The 18,247-nt window shown below is 40.2% G+C and overlaps 2 protein-coding genes and 1 pseudogene across 4 annotated transcripts in view; 2 read left to right on the forward strand and 1 right to left on the reverse strand.

Moving 5' to 3' along the window:
• The window catches only part of LOC148717882 (2-Hydroxyacid oxidase 1-like), a 14,539-nt gene extending 11,875 nt beyond the window's left edge, over positions 1-2,664 (reverse strand). For 2 of the 3 annotated variants that reach the window (XM_088743559.1, XM_088743560.1), the window contains exons 1-4: positions 2,382-2,664; positions 2,124-2,275; positions 938-1,449; positions 426-587 (exon numbers count right to left, since the gene is read on the reverse strand). In XM_088743559.1, the coding sequence (XP_088599685.1) occupies positions 426-587; positions 938-1,449; positions 2,124-2,275; positions 2,382-2,524 (969 nt within the window). In that variant the 5' untranslated portion in view covers positions 2,525-2,664. The remainder of the gene's footprint in view (positions 1-425; positions 588-937; positions 1,450-2,123; positions 2,276-2,381) is intronic. The other variant, XM_088743558.1, reaches the window with a different exon arrangement.
• Positions 2,665-6,548: 3,884 nt separating this feature from the next.
• On the forward strand, positions 6,549-10,446 carry LOC148717884 (uncharacterized; annotated as a pseudogene).
• A 6,045-nt stretch (positions 10,447-16,491) lies between these two features.
• LOC148717885 (uncharacterized) lies at positions 16,492-17,307 on the forward strand. Its single transcript, XM_088742430.1, has one exon. It carries the CDS (start codon positions 16,492-16,494, stop codon positions 17,305-17,307), a length of 816 nt encoding a protein of 271 aa, XP_088598556.1.
• The last annotated feature ends 940 nt before the right edge of the window (positions 17,308-18,247 follow it).

The raw sequence follows: 18,247 nt of genomic DNA on the forward strand, positions 1-18,247 counted from the left end.
TACCATTTGTTTTATAACATAACATTGATACATTGTAGCTAAAGAGTTCCCTTTTATTTAACAAATCTTACGTGACCAGAGAAAACAAGCGCGCGCGGAAAAATAGTCTACATTTGCTCACGTCAGTAGCGTACACCCATGGGCAAATGGGGGACGCTAGATTGACCAATCAGAGCGCGCGCTTTACTTTGGTTATGTTATAATTAAGTTTGAACGCATTGATAAAAAGGTAATTTATATTCGGTTGTTCTCATTTGCATAAGCTGAGCGTAAAATTTTATTCTAGAACATCATGAACAGTTGAAGCAGAACTTTACAAAAGTGTTGCTTACAGCCTGGCCACTGCTTATACGCATTGGCAAGTCACGAAACATGAAAAATTTCCAGCCTATGATTTCAGAGATCTCCAAACTATTTCTTTCTACCTGATAGGCCAGCCCCCAGAGAACAGGCCTCCCAACAAACACCGCGCGAGCACCCAAAGCAAGGGCCTTTAAAACATCAGTGCCCAGTCTCACACCACCGTCCAGATACACTTCGACTCCACTTCCCCGCACGGCCTCCACTATCTCAGATAAAACTTCAATCTACACAAAACCAAAAAGAAACGATATTTTCACTCCTCAGTCGCACTGATATCCCAATTTTTCGGCATCTTGGAGCCGTAGCTCTAAATTAATGCTAGGCGGGAAGGGGCATGTCTTCTCTACGTTACAATTATGGTGACAAGGTGGCCAAAGTAATAAAATCGACTTTTTTTCCAGGTCTGGTGTGTTCTCTTATGAATTTATTTTGTTTCGATTTATTTTGCTCTCTGAGTAGAGCATTTGAACAGTTCAGTGACTACCAGTGATTGCCAGACTTTATCTCATTACTGCTCTACTAATTACACTTTTAACTAAAAGTAATGAAGAAATATTAAGGCATATGAGCTTACGGTTGCTGGAACACCATCTAAATTCCTCGCTCCGTGATTTGATACAAGAATTCCTTGTACCCCATGCTGCACTGCGAGACGAGCATCTTCTGCGGTCAAGATTCCTTTCGCAACTATTGGAAGTGACGTAATGGAACGCAACCAATCCAATATTTCCCACCTTACACTTCCGTCGTTCTGGCTCTCCAGATAAGCACTTAGGTCATCATTAGACTTAAATCCACTCTTCTCGTGCAAATGCAAGAAATTAGCAAACTTTAAATGCGGGGGAAGAGAAAAATTTGCCCTGCTTTTATGCCTTGCGTAATCTGAAACTGGAATATCGACTGTTAATAGAACAGCCTTGAAGCCAGCTTTCTCAGCTCTTTTTAATAGCGCCTCCATCAAAGTACGATCTTTGTAAAACTGCATTTGTATGAACTTGATGGCGTTGGGAGACACCTGGGCGACTTCCTCGATACTGTATGTGGAGTATAAGCTTAACCCCATTGCTGTACCAACAGAACCAACAGCTGAAACACAAACAGACCAATTTTGTCACATGAGCGCTAGAATAGTTAGCATGTTCCAGCTGTAAAACAAGGCGCGAAAATAAACGGCGCGATAGAAATGAATGCCTGAGACAGGCTACAGAATACTTTCAGGCATGCGTGAGTTTTTAAAGGCGTGACTTGTTGCTTGTACACCTCGCTTCAAATTTCGCACTGTATTAGCCCTAAGGAACCCACAGCCGGACGTTTGCCTCGCCTTCCGTGCGAGGCATTATTTTCGCTGCTCTCTTGAGCCAGTGTTCGTTCCCTGCCCCCTTCCCCCCTCTCTAGAGATTGGAGGAGGTACGTGTATCACAACACCAACAGAACGGGGTGTCCAAATTACGATCATTCAATCGAAAGCTTGTTGGAAAGAATACCTAAAGGCGACTGAGGGGGGGAGAGAGAGGGAGGGAAACAAAGCAAGCAAAGCGGCCCGACAAACCAAGCAAAAACACATGGAAATTTCTCTGCTAACCTTCTTGCGAAACTATTTTTGTAGTTTGCCACTTGCCCTTTGCCCGAAAGGTCACCTCTCTACCGTTATCGCATTGATGTGCTTGTACATGATGGTCCTTACACGAAATAGCGATGTAAACAAACCCCTCAACATTTGCTACACCATGATTATGACAAAATGCAAGCGCAAGTTTTACCTCTGCTTGTGGCCAATTCGCCATCCGAATACACCATCCCATGGTAAGAAGTGGGTGACACACATATCGGCATGTTTAGTGTGTGACCCAGTACCGTGACAGAGATGTCTTGATTGGAGACGTCTCGCAGCATTCTTGGACGAAGTTTAAGCCTGTGGTAGAACATAAATAAAAGATAAACGTGTAATTATTCAAACATTACTGACGCTTTGATGTGCAGCATACTCGAAGAAACAACATACTAGCTCGTGCGGCTACCTATTAAAAGCCTGTCGGTTTTCGTGGAGAGAAATCTCGTCGCCGGCTCCAGTCGAAATATAATTGAAGGCTTTCTTGTTCAGATGTCTGGCGGCATATCTCTCAAGATCTGCCATTGTCATGGGTTCATTGAAGTCGACCATCTTTCGGACGGATTTTAAGCTTTTAGTCAAATTCGTGCTATTCTTCGAGACTAAATAGTGGTTAACGTGGTAGAACTATCTTATCTAGGACTTATCGTAACTCCATATAGCAAGCCTCATTATGGATTATGATATGTATGGGATGTCTTGTAGGATCGCATCAAATGTCGCGTCAAAGAAACATTGACCAGAAGGAGGTCACGACTTTGGGTATTGCGTTACGAAAACAATTTTACATGAATTTGAAACGTTAAAATTGGACCTTGAACTTGACGAAAAATGGTGGTAAACTTCGATTTTACGATTTCTGCGAATTATGGTGACGTTGCAGTAACTGGTCAGAGTTCATCAACTTTACGCTGCTGAGCGCTTCGATGTGCTCACCGGGTGAGTTCGATGGAATTATCGGCTTTTTGCATGGATTTCTGTAGGAAAATATCCCCGACTTCTCCTGTTTTGAGAGGTATGATCCTTTTTATGGATTTCTAATACTAAAACTACGTCTAGCGGTACAGGGGAGTCATTTTGTTAGGAGTTGTGTGCAGTTTGCTGACTTAATTAAGCTGATCGTCATTACATGATGCGGTTCACTGGCCATGAAAAGCTTACATGAAAGATTAAGCCGTAATCTTTATTGGGAAGCTCTGCATGAGTTGTGGTAATTGATTTCCCTAAAGGGAGACTGAGATAACATTTTCTGAAAAAACTTTGAGGTCAATTCCGCACTTAAATGTGGCGGTCGGTGATAGCGCGGCGGATGTGAATAAATCAGAGGATTGTTTTGACTGTGTTAAATCCCTGATGCGGAGGGACTTACACATGTAAACTTAACTTCCCTGACATAAGACTTCTGATTTGACCTATTACTGGAGTTGTAAAAGTTGTAACAGAAGTCAGCTACACTGAGGTAAATGATATTTTCAAGAACTGATTTACTTTCTCGCTTTCGTTTGACTGAAGATTTGAGGCTGACTGAAAGTAGTGTCCAAAGTTCAGACGGAATGAGACACGCGGATATTTAGTTCATGAGTGATCGAGAGAGTGGTGAAAATACTGCTGATTACGCTAAAAATAACACTTACAGCAAACTTTTCCCACAAGCTAAGACCCGTTCATCCTCTAACTCAAAGAAGTGATTAACATGTTACTTTTCCCTGTAATGTCTTGACATTATCTAGCAAACAGGTAATAAGAACACTCCGACTTGACAGGCAGAAGTTGTTCTCTTGATCTAACACCAAATTCTTGTAACTAATTTAAAGGTAAACCTGTAGCAGCTAGAAGGGAGAATAAACAATCAGATCTTGGGAGTTTGAGGGTGAACTCGTTGGTTGTACTTCATTGAAGTTGATAGACAAGTGCTGTATTATTTTCTTGGGTAAAGAGTAGATTGTGACAGTTAAATAGTAAACTTTTGTCACCGCAATTGTCTTATCCAGGCTTGGATGGTTTTAATTTTGCAGATTTTTTTAGATTTTTCGTTATTGGTAGGTTGATTTCTCTTTTGCATTTGTTTTAATATTTTTATTTACATTGAAATTTTGATATCAAATACAAAAAAACAAAAACGGTCGTGTTCATGGGGACTTTTTTATCTTAGGTGAGGAAAACAAAAATACTAGATTAAACGGAAAGCAAGCTTGTTACTGCAAGCTTGCAACTGTTTGTTACATTTTCGAAGGCAAGGAAGAACTAAAGCCATATAGAATTCTTATCATTCATATGATCGCTCAGTGTTCATGCTCTCTACTGAATTCAAATTTTCTTGCAGTTGTCTGCTGGAGAGGAGACAAAAAGATAAAACTCGCTGAAATTGCCGATGCGAGTTTTAACGGGAGCGTCTTCTGTGTGCACGGATCCTACAACGAAAATGCGGTTCAGGTTCATTCCCCTCCCTCTTTACCCTCCCGGAAAGAAGTATCAATCGTTGGTTGTCACAGAGAGTCAAGCTAGATCCTCTCGCTGATTTCATTTGCTTGTTACCATATTTCAGTCACTGGATTAACGCCTTCTAAGGTGAGACCAGTGATGTTTTTATTTTAGAGCAAATTACCCATCATCCACTCCTTTCGTTTCTCCTACCGATTAAAGAAGCTGGTATTTTTGTCTCCGATCATGAAAATCACACCTGCAAGAAAAGGAAAAGTTCATGAACACAATGGGTCAATTTTCACGCACAGATAACTTACCATTTTTAAAACAGGAGCTTCTGTTATAACATGATCAGCAAATCCAATCTTCCAAAGGGACTGCGGAACGAGTCGAAGCCTGACGTTAGATGTAAAACAGATTCAAATGTCTCATTTTTTCAATGCGCAAATCCATCTTAAGTATAAAAGTGTTACGCGCCAAACCGAAATACAGTCACTTAGTTTTGCTGGTATCTTTTTATTCGATGATGCAAGTCACACCCGCTAGAAAATGAAAAATTCATGAAGACAATGAGGCGCTTATCACGCATAGATAGCTTACCTTTTGAAGATAGAAACTTCGCTCAGTTGTATTGTGATCGATCTTGCGATGCAAATCCAACCATTCCAAAGCGAGAAACAGTGAAGCCTTAATTTCCCTATTAATTCTTTTTTTTTTATTTTTTTATGTCGACCTGTTCAAATCGATCATTAGTTATAGAATTGTAACATACAAAACCGAAATACCATGCAGTTATTGACTGAGTGGGAGGGTCAGACGGGAAAATATTGGCTCGAGTTCATGACGTATGGACCGAGCGTGGCGTCCGGCCCAACCGAACTCAATGAATAAGCATTTTATCATTTGGCCATTGATAGTAGAAAACTAAGACTTACGACGAGATTGATGGGTACACGAGCGCAAAAAAAGAATTTGCATTAAACCTTTTCTTCTATTTTTTCGATTAGCATAGGAAATGGGGGGGGGGGGGGGAGGAGAGGGGTGAAGGGAATAACCTGAAACACAAGTGGCCTGGATTCCAGAACACTGTGACAGCGGAAGTTTCGGAAGGCTTCGAAAAGTCCTGACTGCAAATCATTATTTTCGGTTGTTTCATTTTGAAAGCATCAGCTATATAGTCAACATCTTGGTAAGTGCGATCGATAATCTTTTATAGTCATTTGGTTTTGGTCAGCAATAGTTATTAAGTAACTCTAGAGAGGTAAGACTTTCATGGCAAGGCCTAGTATCTCCTTTTTCGATCTTTGTGCTTACGCTTGTTATGTCTGCTGTGAAAGAATCGCAACCACACGAGTGAAATACATTTGTTCTACAGAGACTTTTTAAATCTTTGTGGCTTTATACCCCATAATTTATCGTCATTAGCTAAGATTATTGAGTATCGCTCACTTTGAGACTGATGATCAAAAAAGCTAAAATCAGACCTGTTTATGATGTGGACTGTCCCTCGCTGATATCATGGGAAATCCGTGCTGCTTTATTTATCCAGTGGCTATAATCCGCATCAGTTATAAACTTGACCTTATTTTATGAGGGTGCAACGAACGAATCAAAGATCTCGGTCGATGCGAATTGAATTTTCGTTCTCTTCTTGTACTCAAGCATTTCATAGCCGAGAAATCTTTAGATGTTAGCAGTTCTACGGTACAGACTTTTCCAAAGGGCGTAATCTGTTTCTTTGTCTGTTAGAGCGCCTGAATCTCGCACAAGAAAATAAGTCGCTCTGTGGCACTGCACTGACGCTCACGAAGAGAGATGTTTTAATTCATTTTTTCAGTTCAGAAACTGAAACTTATTGAATACTTGCGATACAACATCATTGATTTCCCGAGATTATGAACCACTTTGATGAAGGGTTAACACTCGAAAGATCAGCTTTAAGATGGCCAATTTACATTATCAACTAAGTTGATCGGCAAAACCAAATTATTTTGTAATACCCCCCACCGACGCATGCAGGGCCACAGTTTTTATAGAAATTTACCCCCTTGACTAATATTATTTATAGTAATGGGCGCGACCCCCAACACCTGACCATTACTCAACTTATGAGTACCGTCATGCTTTTTCTTTTTTGTATCACGTGCTAAGATGAAAGAACGCATCACGAGCTAAGATGAAAGAACGAAAAAGCTAGATCAATAATCGCTTGGATAACAGTTCAATTTCAAGGCGCGACAGTGACACAGTCCGTTTTCAAACAATCTGGGGTCAAGGTTATTTTACAAGTTTCACTGAATGTGATCGGTTGATTTCTCCAGTTTTACCAATCCTAGTCCGTTTTCCATTAATTTCTCATTTTAAGTCGATATTGCGAATTGGAACTCTTTCAGCTCGGCACTGAAAAATAATCGACCCAGCCCTTTTTTTTCCAAGTTCACATATAGCTTCCTGTTCATAGTGACTCATAGTGAATCCAGATTATCTGGACATTGTTTAACTTGTGTCACTAAAAATGTTTCCCAAATTAGGATCAAATAACAGGAAAGGATGGATATGGAAAACCTAGCGGTAGAAGCCATGATAACTTCCGTGAGCATAGCCATCCCTGTTGCCGTGATACTGCTAAACTCAGATCGTGTTCAGAAGGCCATTGAGATATTCAGCGAATGCTTGATTTTGTTAAATAACACCAACCAGAACAGCAAAGACCACTTTATTTCACTTTACAGCACCGTCTATAAACTTCTCTTTTGCGCTTATCTTGGTATCTCTGACTTCATAAATGCATAAAGATACGGCAGGAAACTACTTGTCCTATACAACGAGTCTGGTGCCTTAGTAGAAGAAGGAGATCAAAGCATGGCTCTAGCAGTGATAGTTGAGAGTCAAAACAGGTTTACAGAAGCCAAACAACTTTACGAAAAAGCAGTAATTATAAAGAGACAAACTGGTGAAAAAATCGGAGAAGCAAACGCCTTGGAAAGATTCGGAATTATCTTCTATAAACTTGGCGAAAACGAAAGAGCGAAAAAGCATATTGAGATGGCCCTTGCGATAAGAACCAAAATTGGCGACAAAAAAGGAAAAGCATTCTGTTACGGTTACCTGGGAGCGATGCTTCAGTCACTCGGGGAATACAATAAGGCTATCGAGTATCTCGAAAAAGCGCTTGCCATCACAACAGAAATTGGAGACAGAAAAGGTGAGGCATCAAGTTACGGAAACCTAGATACTGTGTTTCAGTCGCTCGGGAAATACGACAAGGCTAAAGAGTATAGCGAAAAAGCGCTTGCCATCACGACTGAAATTGGCGACAGAAGAGGAGAGGCATCAAGTTACGGAAACCTAGGTACTGTGTTTCAGTCGATAGGCAAATACGACAAGGCTATCGAGTATCACGAAAAAGCGCTTGCCATCACAACTGAAATTGGCGACAGAAAAGGAGAGGCAGCCCACTACGGAAACCTAGGTACTGTGTTTCAGTCGCTCGGGAAATACGAGAAGGCTGAAGAGTATACCGAAAAAGCGCTTGCCATCACGACTGAAATTGGCGACAGAAGAGGAGAGGCATCAAGTTACGGAAACCTAGGTACTGTGTTTCAGTCGATAGGCAAATACGACAAGGCTATCGAGTATCACGAAAAAGCGCTTGCCATCACAACTGAAATTGGCGACAGAAAAGGAGAGGCAGCCCACTACGGAAACCTAGGTACTGTGTTTCAGTCGCTCGGGAAATACGAGAAGGCTGAAGAGTATACCGAAAAAGCGCTTGCCATCACGACTGAAATTGGCGACAGAAGAGGAGAGGCGTCAAGTTACGGAAACCTAGGTACTGTGTTTCAGTCGATTGGGAAATACGACAAGGCTATCGAGTATCACGAAAAAGCGCTTGCCGTCACAACTGAAATTGGCGACAGAAAAGGTGAGGCATCAAGTTACGGAAACCTAGGTACTGTGTTTTAGTCGCTCGGGAAATACGACAAGGCTAAAGAGTATCTCGAAAAAGCGCTGGCCATCACAACAGAAATTGGAGACAGAAAAGGTGAGGCATCAAGTTGCGGAAACCTAGGTACTGTGTTCCAGTCGCTCGGGAAATACGACAAGGCTAAAGAGTATGTCGAAAAAGCGCTTGCCATCACAACTGAAATTGGCGACAGAAAAGGAGAGGCAACCAACTACAGAAACCTAGGTACTGTGTTTCAGTTGCTCGGAAAATACGATAAGGCGGAAGAGTATTACGAAAAAGCGGTTCTTATCAGTACTGAAATTGGCGACAGAAAAGGACAGGCAGGCGACTACGGAAACCTAGGTACTGTGCTTCAGTCGCTCGGAAAATACGACAAGGCTAAAGAGCATCTCGAAAAAGCACTTGCCATCACAACTAAAATTGGCGACAGAGAAGGTGAAGCATCAAGTTACGGAAACCTAGGTACTTTGTTTCAGTCACTCGGGAAATACGACAAGGCTAAAGAATATAGCGAAAGTGCGCTTGCCATCAGAACTGAAATTGGCGAAAGAGAAGATGAGGCATCAAGTTACGGAAACCTAGGTACTGTGTTTAAGTCGCTCGGGAAATACGACAAGGCTAAAGAGTATCACGAAAAAGCGGTCGTCATCCGAACTGAAATTGGCGACAGAAAAGGAGAGGCATCAAGTTACGGAAACCTAGGTACTGTGTTTCAGTCGATTGGGAAATACGACAAGGCTATCGAGTATCACGGAAAATCGCTTGCCATCAGAACTAAAATTGGCGACAGAGAAGGTGAGGCAGCAAGTTACGGAGAAGTAGGTATTGTGTCTCAGTTGCTTGGAAAATACGACAAGGCTAAAGGCTATCTCGAAAAAGGACTTGCCATCAAAACTGAAATTGGCGACAGAGAAGGTGAGGCAACAAGTTACGGAAACCTAGGTACTCTGTTTCAGTCGCTCGGGAAGTACGACGAGGCTAAAGAGTATTACGAAAAAGCGCTTGCCATCAGTACTAAAATTGGCGACAGAGGAGGTGAGGCAACCTACTACGGAAACCTAGGTACTTTGTTTCATTCACTTGGGAATTACGACAAGGCTGAAGAGTATTACAAAAAAGCGCTAGCCATCAAAACTGAAATTGGCGATAGAGGTGCAGAAGCCACAATTTACGGAAACCTAGTTGCTGTGTTTCAGTCGCTCGGGAAACACGATAAGGCTAAAGAGTATTTCGAGAAAGCGCTTGTTATCAGAACTGAAATTGGTGATACGGAAGGGGAGGCAGCAGATCTTACAAACCTTGGAACATTGTATAGAATTCTCGGAGATTATGAAGGTTCGGAAGTATGCTTGGAGAAAGCATTATCCATATCCAGAAGTACCGGAGATAGAAGAAAAGAGTTCCATATTTTGAAAGATTACGCCGTTTTGTATAGATTGTAAAGACTCCCTTTCATGTCTTCATCTATGTATTGAAAAGTATGAGGAGATGAGGTATTTCTTGGGCGGCACTGATGAGTTCAAAACATCATTTCTGGAAGACTCAGGAATTTTTCCCTACAAGCTGCTAAGTACTTTGCTTTGTGTCACCGGAAATGTTCGTGATGCTCTTTATGTTGAAATATTTTTCCAGAGATAAATTAGGATATTTTGCGTTTTCTTTCCCAATGTTCCTCCGAAAAAAGTATTGCTTAGGCACTCGGGCAATGTTTTATTCTCCACAAAACTTACAGGATATTCGATACCCTTCCCAAGAGAAGTATCAATTATTGATTATTTTGATAATCATTAAAATATGAATAATAAAATATTGTAACTTTTAAAATAGGGGATAAGTTTCTAAAGAAATAGTGGTGCTGCGTCGGTGAGGGTAAAAAGAAAATTCGGTTTTATCAACTAAGTTGAAATTGTGAATTGGCCACCGTAAAGACTTGAAAAGCTCACGTTTCGAGCGTTAGCCCTTCGTCAGAGTAAATGGAGGAAATGTGGGTTGTGTGTATGTTTATATGCAGAAAAGTGGAGCTACGCTATTTGTGGGAACATTAAAAGAGGGGTCAAGCTAGATCCTCTCTCTTTTTTCATCTGCTTGTCACCATGATAAACACGAAAAACGTTTCCTATTGCTTTTATGGCCAATTCTCCCCAATAACCCAATAAATTCCATGGAAGGAAAATGTTGTTTATTTGCTTCGTGATTGGTATCGAGTTTCTTAATACATGCTCTGACAACACATAAACCAATCAAAATTTGATAGGTAGGTTGAGATTGTTTGGCAGCCGAAGGGCTGATGTGGACCTACTATACACAATCAAAATTTGACATACACAAAAGATATTAACAAAAGAATAAAAGCTATGCACAGGGAGAAAACAATATATATACATGCAAAAAAACTGAGATTTACAAGGGCATAATTGAAATAATATAACACAACAAAATAAAATGCTTAAAAGTACATAAAATCATCTTTTTTGGCGGTGATCACCGTCGTTTCCTTGGTAAAACAATACTCCGCAATGTCCCTGGTGTGTTTCTTTAATATCTGCTTGTAGGAATTAAAATTTTCAGGCACTTTAACTAGTCTATTTAAAAAGTTCCAGATTACAGGGCCTCTGTACTGTAAAGTGTTTCTTCCAGTATCAGATTTAAACCTGATGATGGTAAATTGATTAGGAAAGCGAGTTCACCTAGAAGTTGTCTTTTTAGAGAAAAGTTCTCGAACAGATTGATACGAAGTTTCAAAATACACTTTACTGCGAATCTACTGCGAGGATCGTGCATCATACGTAAAATACACTTTGTGCCTTAACGTAAGAACGGACTTTTTGTAAAAGTAAGAGAAGGGTAGCCAATTCGATTTACTGAGACAGATATCATCAGCCAGCGACGGTTGAAAGTTGTTTATAACGCGGAAAGCTCTTGCGTGGATAGAGTTCAGAGAATGCATTGCAGGGGGTGAGCAGTTTCCCCATACTGAAATACTACATGTTACGCTGGGAATAACAGATTTGAAATAAATTTCCTCAAGTGATTGTTTAGGAAGAATTTTCATTCTCTTTAGTGCTCCAACTTTTTGTGTGAAATGCTTCTTCACCGAATCAATGTGCACAACCATGAAAGTCTATTGTCGATTTTAATTCCTAGGCAAGTGGCAGAGTCAACCAGGTTAATTAAGCCCGTCCCAAAGTAAAGGGGGGGAAGAGGACCAACAAAGGCAGATTTCTTTAGAATCATTGCCTCAGGTTTGATTGGATGGATGGTTAGTCGATTTTTTACACTCCACATGAGGACTTCCTTCATTGTTACATTTAGAGATGATATAACTTGGTCGAGATTTTGGCCATTACAGTAGACTGTGGTGTCATCGGCATACATATAAAGATCCCCTGAATCAGTGTGGTCGGGGAGATCATTAACATATATAGTATAACCTAGGGCCGAGAAGCGAGCCTTGAGGGACCCCATAGTGCACAAGGTCAGTGGTAGACCTGTAGTTGCTTACCTCAGTAAATTGTCGTCTATTAGATAAATAGCTCATAAGCCATTTATGGATGATCCTGATATACCAATGGTATGTAACTTATAAGATAATAAGTCATGGGGAACAGTGTCAAAAGCTTTTTGGAAGTCAATAAAGACCGCACCCACTGTCCAACCATTGTCAATTGCCATCTTCCACTTCTCAGTCATTGAAATGAGCATTCCTTCAGTTGAGAGTCCTTCCGTAAATCACCATTGTTTACAGCTTTTTGTGCCACAGCTGTTCAGATGATTGTCAATTAGGTGGAAAATCTGACTTTCAAGGAGTTTGCTGGGAATACTAAGTAGTGAGATTGGTCTATAAGTAGAAACATCTGCTTGACTTCACTTTTCATGAATTGCATGAACTTGGCTAACTTCCAGGGGTCAAGAAAACTGGACGAAGCCATACTGTATTAAAATACCATTAACAAGCCGTCTAAAGCAGATGATACCGCAACAGCTAAACTACGAGACGAAATACCATTAGGTCCAGATGCTTTGTTAGGTTTAAGATTCTTAAGATCAGTCTTGAGCTTATTGATGTTAACCTCCAAGTCTTGTATAGTACACGAACTGACACTTTTCATCGGTTTCAGGGAATTTTTCAGCTAGCTCGTTTCCAATGTTTATGAAATAAGAGTTGATAAGATCAGCTTTCTCATTATCATTGGATACTTCGTTGTTGTTTGTGTCTCTGAGGAGGCCAATGCGTTTACTTTTAGATTTACCAGTGCCTTCGTTTACAGTTTTCCAAAACGATTTAGAATCGTTAGTCTCTTCAAATTTACTCCTCTTATATTGAGCTTCAGCACTACGCAGCATCTTAGTTACTTTATTTCTAGCAGCTTTGTAATCAGCCCAAGTTTTCTGTGTTGAAGAGGTTCCATCACGGCCTTTCAAAAGTTTATATCTCTTATTCATCTCTTTCCGGATCTCCCCATTCATCCAGGGCAGCGAGCACTTTCTAACTTTGGCTTTGCGTAAAGTGACATGACCCTTAACCTTAACTATTTCATTATACATACAATCCCAGGCCCAAGTAATATCATCTATGTCGTCAAAGGTAGAGCAAACCCACCACGGAGCACTTTCCAGGTCATGCTTCAAATCATTAGGGTTTTTTATCACATTTTTAAAATTTTGAATATATTTCACAATAGGCTTTGGATTTCTGGTCTTTAACTTGTGAACAACATAGATGAACTTATGGTCAGCAATGCAGTAATTAATCACATCAGAACTTGAAACCTTGGAGATGTTATTGGTCAGAATTAGGTCTATCAAAGTGTTAGAATGCTCCGAAGTTCGTGTAGGCGCCTTAATACTGTTGCGAAAGTTGAAGGATTGAAAGATACGTTTCAATTTATTACCATTACCAGTACGAGAGAGCATGTTAGAGTTGAAGTCACCGGCGATAACAACGTTTCTGCGTGTCATCCAAACTTTATCCAAGATTCGGTGGAATTTATCAAAGAATAATGAAGCGTCAGGGGGTCTGTAAACACAGCCGATGAGTAACCTTTGCGAGTGGGATAACAAATCAATCCAGATGGTTTCAGTGTCTTCGTCCTCGTATGTGGATAAACGAGTGCAATCTAGAATAGTTTTAAACACGAAGGCGCGCTATATAAGGAAGTCTTCCCTGGGAAGACCAAGGCTCATCGTCAACTCACCGTTGACGTGTGCGGGTCAAATTCAAATGCTGGTAGTTGAACAAAAGGAGCTAATGAGATATCTATTGTTTACTTCCACCAGCATGGTGGCACGAGGTAACGTGCGAACCACCTACTTCGATATCAAATTTACCGCCACAAATAAAGACAGTTTCCATTGGAGAAAGGAAATACAAATCTCAAAGATTCTTGTATTGCAATGAAGACATAAAACAATTTTGAGGAATGCGCCCGCTGTTCACTGCTTTGGAGTAGCTGTAGCTCAAGCGGACTTGACTCTAAGAGTTCTACCTCACACGACGGTTGATTGACAAATGGTCCAGTGGGACCTAAGGCTCCTTTTATAGCGCGCCTTCGGGTTTAAAATGAATGGCGACTCCGCCTCCTCCTTTGTGTGTTCTATCTTTTCTTAGAATCTGGTAACCATCAATATTGGTTCTGTCCTGGTGTACCGGTTCACAAGGGATTTACCATTGTTCTTTCTTTGTTTAGGAGTCATTGGTTAGCTGTTGTGTATTGTTCGGTCTTTTGTAACGGCTCTTGTGAACCGGTACACGAGGACAGAACCTCAATATTTACCTCGTCATTATGTATATCCGGTGTCAGATGCGTTTCGGATATGGTTAAAATATCGGGGTTGGTGTGTTTAATGAGTATTTTTACCTCAGCGAGGTTCTTTCGAAGGCCACGTACGTTCGAATGACCGATGGATATCCCATGTTTACCTTTTTCTCTCACCATCTGAAGTGTATCGAAAAGAGAAGAATTAGGTTCTGGGTTAGGGTGTATGTCACCACACAACTGTAGATACACAAGGTTGAAAGCTGCATCGGAGTTGATGTAGTAATTGACTCTCGACTTCCTAAATTTGCGTCGTGATTTGGACACTATTCCAAGATGGCGGAGCTCAACTCGATACGACATACACACCAAAGGCTGGGAAAATCAGGGTTCCTGAAGAATTTCCCTTTCCTCTTTAACATAGGATAAACATGACTCGCAATATGCATAACTTCGCTTTAAAAGTGCCAGGATTGATAACAAATCAATCCAGATGTCCTATTCTAATCAAAAAAAGGGAAAAGCTATCAATGCCGATGCGAAGGTAGTTTCTTAAGTCTCTAAGAAAATTATATTGAATGAAAAATTTGAAAGCCAAAAGATGGCCATCGATCGGCTTTGCGATGTTTGTCTTGAGACAAAAAAAGATTTAAGTATAGGTTTGTGTGTTTTCGTGAACATTGTGTTATAATGTTATGTAGAAGATGTTAGTGCAGTGCTCAAAGGCGAAATTTCCTTGGAAAATTTGTGCTGGGCATTTTGTTACATATTTCGTTGTCTATCCTGAGCTCCCTCGACGGGGCCGTACAGCTGACGATCATCAAGGCAAGCAAAGTGCTGGGGTTCTTTCTTTTTTCTTCTTTTCTCCAAGGAGGAAAGACATAGCTAAACCCTAGATCAAAACTTGACAAATTTATCTCTAATTCTAATTGTTGTTCTTTGAACTTGAAATCTAAACCATGTAAGTGAAAAACACTCCAACTAACTTCTAACTTTTGTTTTTGTTTGTCATCAACTGACGAGGTCGTAGACGAAACTAGTCTTGAAGTTTTCGCAGTAGTGTGTTGAAAGTAGAAGTTAGTTAGAGTGTTTTTCACTTACATGGTTTATATGGCGTTAAGTAATACTTTCTTAGCTTCGGTCAGTATAATTTCACAACGAACTTGAAATCAATTTGCGAGTATTGTGAAAACTTTGCGTTTGAAATATTTTCAAATTGTGCCCGAAAATTATGTTTGCACGCTCTCATCATGACAAATGAGAGCATGCAAATCTCAATTCTTTTATATCTGTCAATATTTTTGTCTTTGATCGTGCAAATCATACTCTCTAGAAAATGAAAAAATCACGAACATAAGTTGATTATCGCGCACACTTAACTAACTGTTAAAAGAAAAAGCTTCAGTTATAGGGTGATCGATATTGCGATAAAAACCCAACTGTTCTAAAGGGATAAACAGTGAAGCATGATGTTCTCTGTTCAGAAGTTATAGAAGTGTGACGTTAAAAACCGAAATAGATTCATTTTGGAGTAAACCAGCTGATTAGCACTCTATATCAGTTGATAGCTTAGCTTCAATCACTATTTCGCTTCTGCCGGTCTTTCTATCAGAAAACTTGACTCATCTTCCAAACTTCACGCAAGTTGTAAGAACTAAAGATCTCACACAGCTATCAACTACTCCCATTAAAGTTGAAAAGCTATTGCAGGAATTAAATGTCAATAAAAGGTGCGGCCTCGATGACATTCATCCAAGGATTTTGACCCATTGTAGTAACTCACTAGCCTTGCCCATGTCTGATCTGTTTAATACTTCATTTAATAGTGGTGTAATTCCCGATGACTGGAAAACAGCAAATATTATTCCGCTTTACAAGAAAGGAGCCAAAGACAAAGTAGTAAACTACAGACCTGTTTCCCTAACCTCAACTGCAAGTAAAATCTGCGAGAAGGTGGTCAGGAAGTCGATTGTAAACTTCAGTCTGGACAGATCATCAAGTCTTCATAAGCGAGCAATTTGGTTTCATTAAAAAGCGTTCTTGCCTTTCACAATTGCTCGATACTTTCCATTCATGGGCCAAAGCAAGAAATTATTTACACAAAGTAGATCTAATTCTACTAGATTTTAAAAAAGCATTCGACTCTGTTCCTCATCAGTGTCTCCTGGCGAAGTTGAAGAGACATGGAATTGGTGGAAACCTCCTTAACTGGCTAACCCACTTTATCGTTGGTAGAAAACTGAGTCTCATTCCGTGGGCACTTTTCCCCTTGAACGATAGTCACCTCTGGTGTTTCACAAGGTAGTGTACTTGGGCCGGTCCTTTTCCTTGCTTATATCAACGACATTACAACTGGCGTAAAGTCAAACATGCGCCTGTTCGCAGATGAAAGCAAGGTCTACAGGATCATTTACGATGAAAACGACGAGAAACAACTCCACTGTGACCTCAACACGCTACAGAAATGGAGCGAAAATTGGCAACTTAGTTTTCACCTTGACAAATGTGAGGTCCTACGTGTTACTCATGTGAGAGATCACACCAGCTATCCTTACGAGCTATCTGGTTGTACGCTTCAGTGTGTCACCGAAACGATCGATTTGGGGGTCTCATTGTCTTCAAATCTATCCTGGAACACCCATACGCAGAAAGTTGTAAATAAAGCCACTAAGATTGTGGGTTTCCTTAAGAGGAATGTTGGTGCAGGGAACAAGGAAGTCTTTTATCGTCTGTGCAAGGCCTTGGTTATACCCATTCTGGAATATGCTGTCCCTCTCTGGTCACCATATTTGCAAAAGAACATTGATGCTCTTGAACGAGTACAACATAGGGCCTCGAAATACGCTCTCTCGATGTCATCTAGGGACTCGCCTTACGAAGAAAGGCTGGCAATGCTTGGGTGGTACAGTCTTCAATCAAGGAGATCTTATCTATCCTTGCTAGAGTGCTACAAGACTATTCATGGTCTGAACTGTAATGATTATTTTGAATTTAATAGCTTTAGTAAAACAAGATCAAACCATTCATTTGAATTAAGACAGCCATTAGCTAGAGTAAATTGTTTTTTGCACTTATTCTTTGTTAGAGTTGTGAAACAGTGGAATGCTCTTCCTAAAGATATAGTGCACGAACAGGATTTTAACATTTTTCGTAGTAAACTTAGAAAGTATTGTAAAATTTCGTAAAATATGTATATATATATATATATATATAGCGGTTATGAATTAATGACAGGAAGATCGTTTCGCCGTTACTCTGAGTTTCACGCAGCTTGCGCTGCGATCGTCAGACGGTTTATATATATATACTTTTTTTTTTTACCTATTTCTTAATGACTCTTAAATTTTACATTGTAGTATAATTATATATTTTATGTTTTATGTAGGGAGCGTCCTTGATAGGGATAACCTCCGACGCTTCCTTTTATGTATGCTATAATAAAATTGATTGATTTGAAAGAAAGAGGCTTCATTTGTACTGTGATCGATTATGTGACGAAAATCCAACTTTCCAAAGCGATGAACACTGAAGATCTTTTCCTCGAATGTATTTGATAATTTATCAGTTCCTAGCATTTCCAGCGATTTTCATGTTAAATACATTTGATAACAGTTTTAATTTTTCATTTAAATAATCCCAAGTTGGCAGTAGAAGTGTTTGATACTTAGGGGGGGACCAAAGGGGTCAATGGAGAGATTTTACCCCCCATCGCACAGATCACGATGTCAAACATTCTGGCCGGTATGCTCTGAAATTCAAATTTGACGCAGCTATACCTTCTCCTCCCTCACCCCTCCCATTTGAAAAATGTTTCCAAAACCCCAGATCCTAAGAATACAAAATAGTACACAAGTGGTGAAATGTCTATGGTGTTAACTGCACACGATAACAAACAAGGCCGTGTTACCCTTAGAAATATGAAATTTCCCCGAATTCCGAGAAATCAGGTAATTTTGACATCAAATGCACAAAATTTCTGTTGTTTTTAAAGAAATATCTTTATCTCATGCTGGCGCAACCAAAATTCTAAAATTAGCGGGAAACAAGCTTGTCAAGCTTGCAGTTGTTGAAGAGGACAAGGAAAATTCTACGCCATATAGAATTCTTTTCTGTTAGCGCTTTCTA

Source organism: Stylophora pistillata, chromosome 13 (assembly GCF_964205215.1).
Source record: "Stylophora pistillata chromosome 13, jaStyPist1.2, whole genome shotgun sequence".
Taxonomy (NCBI): domain Eukaryota; kingdom Metazoa; phylum Cnidaria; class Anthozoa; order Scleractinia; family Pocilloporidae; genus Stylophora; species Stylophora pistillata.

Bases quoted from the DNA above. Each gene is read 5' to 3' on its own strand.
- LOC148717885 (XM_088742430.1), top strand. From the start codon at position 16,492: ATGCGCCTGTTCGCAGATGAAAGCAAGGTCTACAGGATCATTTACGAT.